The sequence below is a fragment of the Lipotes vexillifer genome, unplaced genomic scaffold (assembly GCF_000442215.2).
Source record: "Lipotes vexillifer unplaced genomic scaffold, Lipotes_vexillifer_v1.1 scaffold777, whole genome shotgun sequence".
Lineage (NCBI taxonomy): Eukaryota > Metazoa > Chordata > Mammalia > Artiodactyla > Lipotidae > Lipotes > Lipotes vexillifer.
In genome coordinates, this window is record NW_006784423.1 from 4,030,684 (window position 1) to 4,043,745 (window position 13,062).

The 13,062-nt window shown below is 44.4% G+C and overlaps 1 protein-coding gene across 1 annotated transcript in view; it reads right to left on the bottom strand.

Annotated features, from left to right (window-relative positions):
• Nucleotides 1–13,062, bottom strand: part of SLC9A2 (solute carrier family 9 member A2) — an 87,673-nt gene that overhangs the window by 26,703 nt on the left and 47,908 nt on the right. Inside the window, exon 6 of the mRNA XM_007456840.1 lies at nt 8–64. Coding sequence (XP_007456902.1) covers nt 8–64 — 57 coding nt within the window. The remainder of the gene's footprint in view (nt 1–7; nt 65–13,062) is intronic.

A 13,062-nucleotide genomic window follows, 5' to 3' on the forward strand; every position in this document is an offset into this window, starting at 1 on the left:
GTAGGATTTCTGAGACACGTTTTCTTCCACGTACTTATTCATGGTCATTGCACAAGCTATGATTCTACAAGAAGAGAGGCAGCCTCAATTTAAACAGGGCAAGGGTCCTAATCAGAACATGAGTCAGCACTTAGCTAACTGGTGGCTCCACCCTCCCACCCGTGACTACAGCACCACTGACTGAGTTTGGTAAGTGAATGTGACCCCTACTGTCTCTGGAGGTCTTCATCGATACCCATGGCTCCAAGTGCCCGGCTCTACACAGCTTTCTAGCCTGGGGACGCGGACTTTGGCATCATCAGCTATACTGCCAGTATCACAAATATAGATAAACGAGTCCATAATAAATTCAAAACCCATTATCTTCCTATAAAGCCAGTTCCATCTTCTCTATTCCTCTAGGGCCCCAAATGCTAAGCTATCACTCAAAAGCCTAAGCTTGAAACTATGGTCACATGGGAATTCTCTCTGCATCTCCTTGCTGCCCCCCTCACCATCTTACTGGTCACCAATTGTTTTCTAACCCTCATCCTGGATCTCTTGGACCCACCCACTCTTTTTTACCCCGATGCCTTAGTTCCGGGTCTCATTTCTACTTATCTACGATATCCACTTCTGGGAAATTCAAAATGTATTCACAGGCTCTGAAAATTCCTAGTGGAAACAAACGGTTTTGCTTGTTTTCCCAGCACTTCCAAAACTCTGGGACCACAGAGGTCTTCATGTCCCTTTCCCTTGACATCTATCTTTTTTTAACTTTTATTTTATATTGGAACATAGTTGATTAACAATGTTGTGTTAGTTTCAGGTGTACAGAAAAGTGATCCAGTTATACATATATATGTATCTATTCTTTTTCAAATTCTCTTCCCTTTTAGGTTGTTACAGAATATTGAGCAGAGTTCCCTGTGCTATACAGGAGGTCCTTGTTGGTTATCTAGTTTAAATATAGTAGTGTGTGAGCTTCCCTGGTGGTGCAGTGGTGAAGAATCCGCCTGCCAACGCAGGGGACATGGGTTCGAGCCCTGGTCCGGGAAGATCCCAGATGCCGCGGAGCAGCTAAGCCCATGCACCATAACTACTGAGCCTGCGCTCTAGAGCCCACAAGCCGCAACTACTGAGCCCACGTGCCACAACTACTGAAGCCCGTGTGCCTAGAGCCCATGCTCTACAACAGGAGAAGCCACCGCAATGAGAAGCCCACGCACCACAACGAAGAGTAGAGCCCACTTGCTGCAACTAGAGAAAAGCCCGCGAGCAGCAACGAAGACCCAACGCAGCCAAAAATAAATTTACAAAAAAATAAATATAGTAGTATGTAAATGTCAACCCCAAACTCCCTAACTATCCCTTCCCCCACCTTTTCCCGCTGCTAGCCATAAGTTCCTTCTCTAAGTCTGATTCTGTTTTGTAAATAAATTCATCTGTATCATTTTTTTTCAGATTCTGCATATAAGCGATATCATATGATAGTTGTCCTTTTCTGTCTGACTTCACTCAGTATGATAATCTCTAGGTCCATTCACGTTGCTGCAAATGGCATTATTTCATTCTTTTTTGATGGCTGGGTAATATTCCATTGTCTATATGTACCACATCTATTATAATACCACAACTCTGCACAGTCTGGGGAAGGAAGGGCTCAGGATGCAGCCCAGACTCCTAGGTTGGGTGCCCGAAGCTCTGCACACTCTCCCCTCAGTGACAATTCCAGGTGCCCCGACCCCCGGCCCTCTCTCCATTGAGCACCCAGCACATGCTCAAGGGTCTGTAATTTCCCAAAGGGGCCCTGCTCTGTGCTGTCTTCTTGGCTGGAATGTACCCCTGGCCAACTCAAAGGCAACCCACAGGGGGAAATTTAGTATGAGCTGGGTGATAGCTCATACCAGCCTCCATCTAAGGAGACACAGTTACTAGAAATTACCAAAAAGGCATCGTTATCCAAGGGTGCTGTGGAATAAAACAGGACAGAATCTGAGTGAGCTGCCCGCCTTCCACTGAGTGATAACTGCGCCATGAGCTAATCGCTGGTCATGATCTGTGAAGTTTCCCACCTTCTCAGAGCTCTAGAGCTACAATGACCCTACGAGCTTTCCCCCAACCCCCTTCAAGCACTGCACTTAGTCTCCCTTACCCTGAGATGTCTGATGTTTTACCAAAATCTTCCTACTCTAAGCATAAGGATAAGTAGAAGAATGAAAACCTAAGGGCCTTCTGAGTTGAGACCTCAACAGGTAACCACGAATATATCTCATTGCAAGGAACCGACCTGTTCCTTCCATAGAAAACATGTATATCTATTCTGTGCCGCCTACGAAAACAAAACAAAAAGACCCCACCAAGCCAAGGACCATGCATTTAGCCTCAACGTCCCTGCCCGCAGAATGAGCAGGTATTTCTTTCAGATTTATATGAGTGAGGAATGCATAATTCCTGTGGCTCCCCAAACAAAGAGAACCTTATTAAATGGGCCAGTAAAATGCAGCAGCACAGGGCTTCCCTGGTGGCGCAGTGCTTGAGGGTCCGCCTGCCGATGCAGGAGACGCGGGTTCGTGCCCCGTTTCGGGAGGATCCCACATGCCGCGGAGCGGCTGGGCCCGTGAGCCATGGCCACTGAGCCTGCGCGTCCGGAGCCTGTGCTCCGCAAATGGGAGAGGCCACAACAGTGAGAGGCCCGCATAACGCAAGAAAAAAAGAGCCTGTGCTCCGCAACGGGAGAGGCCACAACAGTGGGAGGCCCGCATAACGCAAGGAAAAAAAAAAAAAAAAGAAAAAAAAATGCAGCAGCACAAACACACAGCAAAGCCTGTGAAGAGCTGAGGGCTTATCCAATAAGATTCCATGTCTACAGAGCCTCCACTCTGCCAGGGACGGTGCAAATGCTTTGTATGAGTTACGTCAGTAAACCTCCTTACAAGCCTCGGAGGCAAGTTCTGTCATGGTTCCCATTTTACGGATGAGAGAACAAAGGCAGACAGAGGTCCAGTGACTCAAGGTCACACAACTAATTGATGGTAGTGCCAGGATTTTAACCCAGGCAGTCTGACTCAAAGCCAGAGCTGTTAGGGACCTAACTCTCGCTCGTTCTTTCTTTTTTTTTTTTGCGGTACGTGGGCCCCTCACTGTTGTGGCCTCTCCCGTTGCGGAGCGCAGGCTCCGGACGCGCAGGCTCAGAGGCCATGGCTCACGGGCCCAGCCGCTCCGCGGCATGTGGGATCCTCCCGGACCGGGGCTCGATTATCCCTGATGAAAGTGAGGTCCTCCATCCCTGCCACGCCCGTGTGCATCTGTTCCCAAGCACAAGTCTCTTTCACTGGTTTCCTATGGCTGTGGTATTAGCAAATACTTAGTGGCTTAACAATAACACAGGTTTATCAGCTTACACTTCCAGAGGTCGTAAGTCCAGAATCATTTTCATTCTCTTCTTGATCTGGGGCTAACGTCAAGGTGCCGAAAGGACTGTTACTTCAGGAGGCTCTAGGGGATAATCAGTTCCTTGCCTTTTCTACCTTCTGGAGGTTGCTCACATCCCGTGGCTCGTGGCCACGTCATGCCGACCTCTGCCTGCCGGGTCCCATCTCCTCTGACTCTGACCCTCCTGCCTTCCTCTCATAAGGACCCTTGTGATTTCATCCAGCCCACCCAGATAATCCACTGTTCTCTCCCCACCTCAAGACCCTAACTTGATCACATTGGCAAAGTCCCCTCTGCCGTGCAGGGTAACATATCCCCAGGTTCTGGGGACTTAGACCTTTGGGGGCCATCGCTCATCCGGCCACAGTGTTGTTGGCACTCACCTCCCTTGTGTGGTGGCCACGACCAAGGGCACGTCCCCCGTGGGCCTGGTGACCGAAGCTAGCGGGAGCTCTGTCACACTGGCCTGACATGAAAGCCTGGACCCTCCCCCAGCGCAGCGGGCAGTAGACACTGCAGACCAGAGTGGCAGGTGGCATCACTGCCAGCACCACCTGAATACAAACCACTCGTTAACGGCATTTCTGAACATTTTCATCTTGCATATTTTGGCTCAATTTTTTTTAAATCAGACTTTAAAAAGTAAAAGTTGCCCAGTATTAAGTAATGAGGGCAAAAGCCAGAAGAATCTGAATCATACTATGTTTTATGAAGAAAAGACACATCCACAGCAGCACACACCAATGAACCTTTCTTAAATGTTGCCCAGTTGAAAGTCTGTAACAAAACCAATAAGGGCCATCATTCTTTCTTGAATTCTCTTATCCCATGCAAAAGATGCTTTAAAATGGCTTGACTATTAGGCATTTAAACTTAAAGACAAATATGGAGAATGATAAACACCAAAGTGCCACCCAGCTTTTTCCAATCACTTTTACTTTTAACAATAAAGCATCAGCTATAGAGTTGAAACCCCTACATTTCTCATACCAACCCTATTTCCCTCTGTCCCTCTTGGATTTGGATTTTTTGTTTATCATTCAAAAAGTGATTGTTAAAAGACTAAAGAAAGTTGCTTTTGTGTATGTGCTAATTATTTCCCTCTGAGATCACGTGCACATCATTCACTGGGAAAGATATAAACCATACAGGCAAAACATAATCTTCAGCCCATTAAATGAGAGATTAAACAAAAATTTCTATTCAGAAATTATTGAAAACTATAGCTTTGATGTAGGAATAAAAAAATACATGAATTATACATGAATGTTCACGGGATCATTTTCCATTGCTTTGTATCCTTAACATGACACCAGAGTGATACTCCTGTCTGCCAGACACCTCCCTGTAACTCAATACCACCTCTGAACAGCACAGGTGCGATCCTCCGGGGGGAAAAACACCCTCAGCAGGTACCAGAGGCCTCAGAGCTCGGCAATGCCCTGTTCAGGAAATGCGGGGGTCTATGACACGGATGCACAGTACAGGCTGGGGACAAATGTTTCAAAGGTCGTGTTCTGGTCCGTCACGTACAGCTCAGTGCACACAGCCTCTCAAGCAGAGGCCAGGAGGTGTTTCATTGCAAAGGGGGGTCTTTTTTTGCTGTAGGATGCTCTAACCTACATCAAAGCACCTCACCTTCAGTAACATCCTAGGTACACAAAACTACAAATGAGTTAGTCTCCCTTCAATTAGGGAGGTAATTGGAAGAGAGAAGAATAAAACCTTCCTGCCCCTTTCCTGGATCATCACCTATAGCTCATAGTATTTATTAAGCATCACCATAAGTTTGACTCTCTTTCATTTTTCTAAAAGAATTATGAGACGCTTCTAGAGCTGGGGAATGGTGCAGACTGGAGCCTTACTGGGTCTGGAGCTCGTGGCCAGGAGTCCCTTGGGTAGGAGGTCACGTCATAGCAAATCCCAGTAACACTGAAGCACGTACAGAGAGGGAAGATTTCTTTCTCCACCAAAGAGAACTCATGAAACTTTCACACCTGAAGCCCACAGCCTCTCGCCCTCATTCTGAACATCAGCGTGATAATATCCACACCAAAATGATAACCAAAATAACTCGTGACGTTTTAGAAAACTCTAGGTGAATTTCTTAACTCTAAAGCTCCTTCAAACATAAAACTATCGGCCTGCAGTATTCCCAGTCTGACCTTACTTTTATCAGCTCACGTCACTGAATCATCTTTCTCCCCGCTTTCCATGTAGGTCTCTCTGTCCTAATCTTATAATTCAGTTCATATGATCAGGAATAACAACTGAACATCAACCAATATCTTCTTAGCATCTACTCTGGGTCAAGTTCTGGGCTGGGATCTAGGAAGATGGAAGCAAATAAGAGGCAGCTTCTAGGCTCAAGAGCTCGTGGTCTAAGAGGAGAAAGAGTCACGGAAAGGTAATTGTAACACAGCATATGGCAAGTGCCAGAAACGGAGAAGGGGAAGGATGCTTTGGGAGCACAGGAAAGGACATCATTGCTTCTGCCACAAAAGAGGGGACATTTGAGCAGAATCTTCATGGGTAAGTGAGAGCTCCCCGAGCAGGAAGATGAGGTCAATGATCCAGAAAAGGAAGAGGACACATTCAGAGCCATGAACAGGTTGGTATATTCAGGGACCTGAAGAATTGACTCTGCTGCAGGGGAGAGAGAGGAGGAGAAAGTTAACAGGTGAGGACACGGAAGTTAAGGGCCAGGTAATGACATAACTCTTACGTGTTATGCTTAGGAGCCTATTGTATAGGCTGGTGGGGAAAATGAGAGATTATATCTGCCACCATGTAACTAATGTTTATCTCCCCAAACCAACTGGAAGCTTCATGGGGGAAAAAGTGTCATCAGTGCTTATCACAGTGCCTGGAACCTCATTAGTGTGTTTTGAATCGATGATGACATGGATCCAGGGATGGATTATTCATCGGAACGGTGGTGTGTCGTGGACAGATTTGCATTCTAGAAAGAGAACTCTGAAGGACATGTGGAGGACAGATCTGGAGGGGAAAGACCTAGAGCTTGGAGTCGATTTGTTTCCCACGGTGGTTTTTCGTTTGGTTTTCAAAATCCATTGCAGCACCTGGCCCATATAACCTCCCAAAAAAGGTCTATGTTTGGACAGGTGTTAGGTTCCATTCCGTGGGACCACGTGGAGGTAAGGTTCATATAGAATTCACTGGGGCCCTCTGCTTTGTTATTATCTTGCCTCACATGGTGGTTTAACATAAATGTAGGGTGATTATCACCAATTTAGAGACGGAGAAGCTAAAGCACTCTAATTAGCGGTTTTTACATTCACCGGCAATTGAGGTTTTCTTCATCACTGTATCACTCTCAATGCAGCATACAGAAAATTCAGGCCAGCTAATACTGTCTCGACGGCCTTCCGGGGGGAAACAGACTTTCTATAAAGATAATATGTCACTGGACTATCTTCTGAATAGAAAATTCCAACAAACACTTTTTTCTGTAGTACTCCACGACTCCACCCTGGCAGCCAATGAATCGATGTTCACGTCTATGGATGTTCACTTCCTCTCCACCAGAACCCACACTCTGAGAGAGCAGGGGCTACCGTTCTTCCAAAGGTAGCATGGCTCCCTGCATGCAGCGGTAGCAAGCGTATGTTCGCCTGATGCTGGCTGAGTCCACCTTAATGGAGATCCACAGCCCTTCACTAGGCAGTCGGCATCTGTAGAACCAAAGGGAACGGCATCCATAAAGACGGCGGGCAGTGAAGGCAGATTTCTGGTTGTGGAGATAAAACATACACATACCTTGTCTGTGTTCACTTACATATGGTGTAGCCATGACTCGGTTAATTCCGTTTATAAATACTAGTACTTTTATTTTTTTGAAGAGTGGTCAATTCTCTAATTTCGATTCCCACGTTAGACCTGTTCTGTAATCTGAACTGTGAAGAATTAGAACTGAGCTGACAGAAAGAATGCTGCAAAATTCTTTCATGCCTACTCCATGCTTGTGCGTGATCTTAAAAAGTATGGATTCAGTTGCAGGAAAATACAGCCCAAATAACAGTTGCACATTCCCCATAAAGACTTTGCCAAACATAAAAGCATACTCTACTAATCAGTGCCAAGCATTAGCAAAGATGAAGAACAATTAAAAAGCTTTCTCTGTATTGATTAAAGCCAGGTCTGTGGTGACTCAGGGTACACTGTATGTTCTCAGAATAAAGTACTCACTCATGTGAGGTAAATTAATTATTCCAGGGCACGAATTTACTATACAATGGATTGCCTCTTCCAGGAAACCTGACAACCAAGAGAAAGTGAGTTTGACATATGAGAAAAAAATTCTTTTAATTCTTTTTCAAAGAAATATCCAACCACCAAAACTGAACAACCTTTCTTGAAATATCAAAATGAAATAAATTCAAACAATTATAGATGCTTGATTATTCATGCAGTCTTGCCCATTTCGTGGATTTTCCACATCTCGTGTTTTTTTCTACTTTAGATGCTTTCAATTCAACTACTGTTTATAGCTCATTTCCTGCCTCCTAAAGCAAGGATGGTTTTGTGGAAAGAACACATAAGAGATCACAGCTCAGGGTCAAAAGTGTGATGAAACACAAGGCATCAAGGGACCCACGGCATCCACTGACTCTAGCTGGGGACTGTTGACAAAGGCATGAGAGGCAGGAAGACTGGACCAAGATCTTGATGATGGAATTAAAGTTTTCCAGCTGGGGCTTCCCTGGTGGCGCAGTGGTTGAGAGTCCGCCTGCCGATGCAGGGGACGCGGGTTCATGCCCCGGTCCAGGAGGATCCCGTGTGCCGTGGAGCGGCTGGGCCCGTGAGCCATGGCCGCTGAGCCTGCGCGTCTGGAGCCTGTGCTCCGCGATGGGAGAGGCCACAGTGAGAGGCCCGCATACCGCAAAAAAAAAAAATATTATTCTCGGAAATTATACCGCATTTACATTTCTGTTTATAATCCTATTTTGCACCTTGGCCTACATATTACTAGAAAATAACTTTAGCCTTATTATTGCTTAGCCTTCAGAGTCTGAAAGACGAAAATGCAACTTTAAATTATAAGCCCTAGACCAAGAGCAATGTAGTGATGACTTGATCATCAAATCATTTTCTACAGTATACTTGAAACACAGGCCAGCAGTAATATAATCATTTTCAGATAAAGACAAAGACCAGTCAAGAAACAGTCAGAAAAGCAAAGTGATGGCAGAACCAAACAGCAAAAACTAATGGTGAGCTCTACGGAGCAAAGCTAACAGAGATATGATACAAGCCATATATGTAATCTTCAATTTCGTAATAGTCATGGTTAAAAAATGTAAAAAGATGCTGGTGAAGGCAACTTTCATAATATGTTTACTTAATGCAATAGATCTAATACACTGTCATTTCAACATGCAAGCAATATAAAAAACATTAATGAGCTATTCTACAATCTCTTCCTACTAAATCTTAAAAATCTGATGTCTATTTTACACTTAGAACACACCTCAAGTTAGACTGGCCACATTTTAAGTGCTCAAAAGCCACATGACCACAAGAGTGGACTACACTCAGGAAAGCAAAAGAAGTGGCCGTCCACCAGTTTTGTTCCTCCTTCAAAAAACCAAGCAAATACTGGAGTTTACCAGCTGAATCTATTTCATTAAAAGTTTAAACCATCAAAATAAATGAAAATAAGCTCCCGAATCATTTACGCTAATCTGGGCAAATACTGTGTGAGCTCACGTATCTGGTATCTAAAAAAAGCAAAGTCACAGAAACAGAGAGTCAATTGGTGGTTGCCAGGGGCTTGCAGGGGTTGTACGGGAAACAGGTAACAGTGGTCACAGGCTACAAACTTCCAATTATAAGATGAAAAAGTTCTGGGATGTAAGGGGCAGTATGGTGATTGGAAAATCCTGGATGTGATGGTACATTCGATAGTACAGGCAGTTAACAATACTGTATTGTGTACTTGAAAGTTCTCACCACGCACACACAAAGAAGGGTAGCTACGTGAGGTGATGAACGTGTCAGCTAACTTTATGGCGGTGATCCTTTTGCAATATACATATATTATCTAATCATCACGTTTTTACACCTTAAACTTACACAATGATGTGTGTCAATCACATCTCAATAAAGCTAGGGGGAAAAAAAGGGTTATAATTTCAAATTCCTTCCTGACTTTTCTCGCTTTGCCCTGCAGGTGAGGCAAAATTATACAAAAGAAAACAAAAGATAGGTGAGTCACCATTAAAAATATAATACAGTTTTGTTTGCTTCTTTTTCACTTTTTTCCTGAATGTGTCCAGAAAATTAAGGGAGATACGATTTGTCTTTTTTCTATTATTTAACTAATTTCCTGCCTCAGTTTACTATCTTCCTCCCTTACCCACTGCCCCCATGCCATTTAGTGTTTGAGGTGGTCATATAAGGGTTTTTAAAAATATTTTATTTTGGCGGTTTTGAAACACACTCTGTTCTTCCACTTTTATAGGTTTGTTATTTTACAATTTGATTTAACTTAAATAGAACTGAATTGGTCACTGTAAAAACTCATTCTTTTTGTTTTTGTTTTTGCTGTTTTGCTGCACCACACAGCACGCGGGGTGCAGGATCTTAGTTCCCCGACCAGGAATCGAACCTGGGCCCCCTGCAGTGGAAGCGCAGAGTCTTAACCACCAGATCACCAGGGAAGTCCCCATATAAGCTTTTAAAGAGGTCAGTTCTGACCAGTGAGAGCTGTCGGTGAAGGCATACAGCAAAATCAAAAACAAAGCTTTTATTTGCCAAGACAATATAAGGTACAAGGAGACAGTGAACAGAGCACGAGACCCAGAGCCATAAATGGAAGGCTGCGTTATGGTCCCCTCTCTCCTTTCCCTCCAAACTCTACCTCCCTGCTGTTCTATGTGATGTGCAGGCATGCACAGCCACCCCCTAGCACCTGGACTTAGTCCTGGTCTAAAGCATCGTCTCTACCTGTCCTGCTCCAAGAGCCCCAGCTGGCCTGCAGTGAAGCCAACAGCTACTCTGCATCCTGGCTGCAGGATTAAGCCAATTCTTATGCAACTGACTCAGTCTTTAATAGCCATTTCTTCTAAAAGAAAATTTGTTTTTGCTTCAGGGGAAGATGTGGGTGTTAGGTTAGGGGTGAATGTGAAGTTTAAAGCTCCAACTAGAAATAAGATGATGTGGCCTGCTCTCTCTCTGTTTTTTTCAGGCTTTAAGACTAATTCGATTTACATGGAGGCCAGGCCAGAGACTAGGTGATGACTGATGATGACTTGTGTGCAGACTAGCATTTATCCAGGTTGTGTTATCCAGATTGTTTTGTTAAAGCTCCAGGTCACCTTCTTAACACGGAGAAAAACATCCAGTAAACATGAGAAAAGGCTAGGGAAAATTAAGAAAAGATACCTGTCTTACGCTCAAAATAAACAAATGATCAAACATGATGCTTTGGATCATGTTTTATGAATGTCTTGAAATGTCACGTGCTCTTTTCTTTCCCCCTGTATTTTTGAGAAGACCGGTAAACGTGAACTAGTCATCCTGGCCTGTAGGGCTCTGGTTTCGTACGACTGTATCTTGAAGAGATGGTCTTCTAACTGCTACAGCTGGTGGGCAAACCAGGGGCAACCAGAAGAAAAAGCTACAGGATGACCAGCAAAAGCATGTGCTTTCTTATTGTTCTCAAAGTTTTCAGTAGATGACAATCACCGATTCCCATACAGGAAAACAGGAAAGAAAGGGAACATGATCTTCACAGCTTCAGCAGCTACCGCTTCCGAACAGCGAGCACAGCCCTGCTCCTTTATCCCTGAGCCCGGCATTCTGGAAATTCCTGTGAAAGTCTCATTTTAAAAATGTCATTGAAAGGTGCTTGTTTTTGTTCTTTTTATTTTTTTTACATCTTTATTGGAGTATGATTGCTTTACAATGGTGTGTTAGTTTCTGCTGTATAACAAAGTGAATCAGTTATACATATACATATGTTCCCATATCTCTTCCCTCTGGCGTCTCCCTCCCTCCCGCCCTCCCTATCCCACCCCTCTAGGTGGTCACAAAGCAACGAGCTGATCTCCCTGTGCTATGCGGCTGCTTCCCACTAGCTATCTGTTTTACGTTTGGTAGTGTATATATGTCCATGCCACTCTCTCACTTTGTCACAGCTTACCCTTCCCTCTCCCCGTGTCCTCAAGTCCATTCTCTAGTAGGACTGTGTCTTTATTCCTGTCTTACCCCTAGGTTCTTCATGACATTTTTTTTTCTTAAATTCCCTATATATGTGTTAGCATACGGTATTTGTCTTTCTCTTTCTGACTTACTTCACTCTGTATGACAGACTCTAGGTCTAGCCACCTCATTACAAATAGCTCAATTTCGTTTCTTTTTATGGCTAATATTCCATTATAGACATTTCTCCGAAGAAGATATACAGATTGCCAACAAACACATGAAAGGATGCTCAACATCATTAATCATAGGAGAAATGCAAATCAAAACTACAATGAGATATCATCTCACACCAGTCAGAATGGCCATCATCAAAAAATCTAGAAACAGTAAATGCTGGAGAGGGTGTGGAGAAAAGGCAACCCTCTTGCACTGCTGGTGGGAATGTGAATTGATACAGCCACTGTGGAGAACAGTATGGAGGTTCCTTAAAAAACTACAAATAGAACTACCATACGACCCAGCAATCCCACTACTGGGCATATACCCTAAGAAAACCATAATTCAAAAAGAGTCATGTACCAAAATGTTCATTGCAGCTCTATTTACAATAGCCCAGTGCTTGTTTTTATTGTTAGAGTGTGGATACTGGGACATATCCTGGACGGGCCTGTTAACTGGAGACCCAGGGCCCAGGCCTCACCCTACAGCCATGGTTTTTGCCCACCAGGGCGTCACTTTGCTCATTCATAAGATGGAACTGGTAATTACCATTTCCTACTTTCTTTGCAATAATGCTGCTAGAATAATTGAAACAGCGAATCGAAAATATTTTAAGTGCCCTCTAGAGAAGAAACACTAAGGAATTATCAACCCATGAAAACAAAACTAAAGAATATTGGGCGCCTGCTGTCCTATCAGAAGGAGGACGTGGCCATTTTTTTGTTAATTCGTAGAGCACAGCAGAGAGATATCAGTATTGCCCGGCAGGCTGCCGGCTGCTGTGGGGACCAATCATCTCCCTCTTCAGGACGGTGGGTTTTCGGCATCCCATGCCTGGATCCCAGGGCAATGTACAAGGTGAGGACCAGAAAGGTGCCTGATGCCCACAAGGGGGAACAGAGTCCCAGCTCAGTTCATGTCAGTGTGGATCTGAACTTAGGAATCCCTCAGGCATCTGTTAGTATCCTTGGGTAAGGGGGATGATGGGAATCATTTTTGTTTTATCTCTGCACAGTTTTCTGAACGTAAAGTTCAAAACACGTGAGCCAAGACACAAATTTCTAAAATCAATGCTATGAGTCCCCTCTCCAACCCCAACTATAGAGCTGTGATACTCGAAGGGTCCAACGCTATTGAGGCGTGAGGGGTCTTGTTTGAGAGACTAGAAACTTTCCCTTAACTTTAGCTCTAGAGCTGTGGAAACGCACTCTGACGCACGCACACGCACACACACACATGCACACGTACACACTTTCCCTA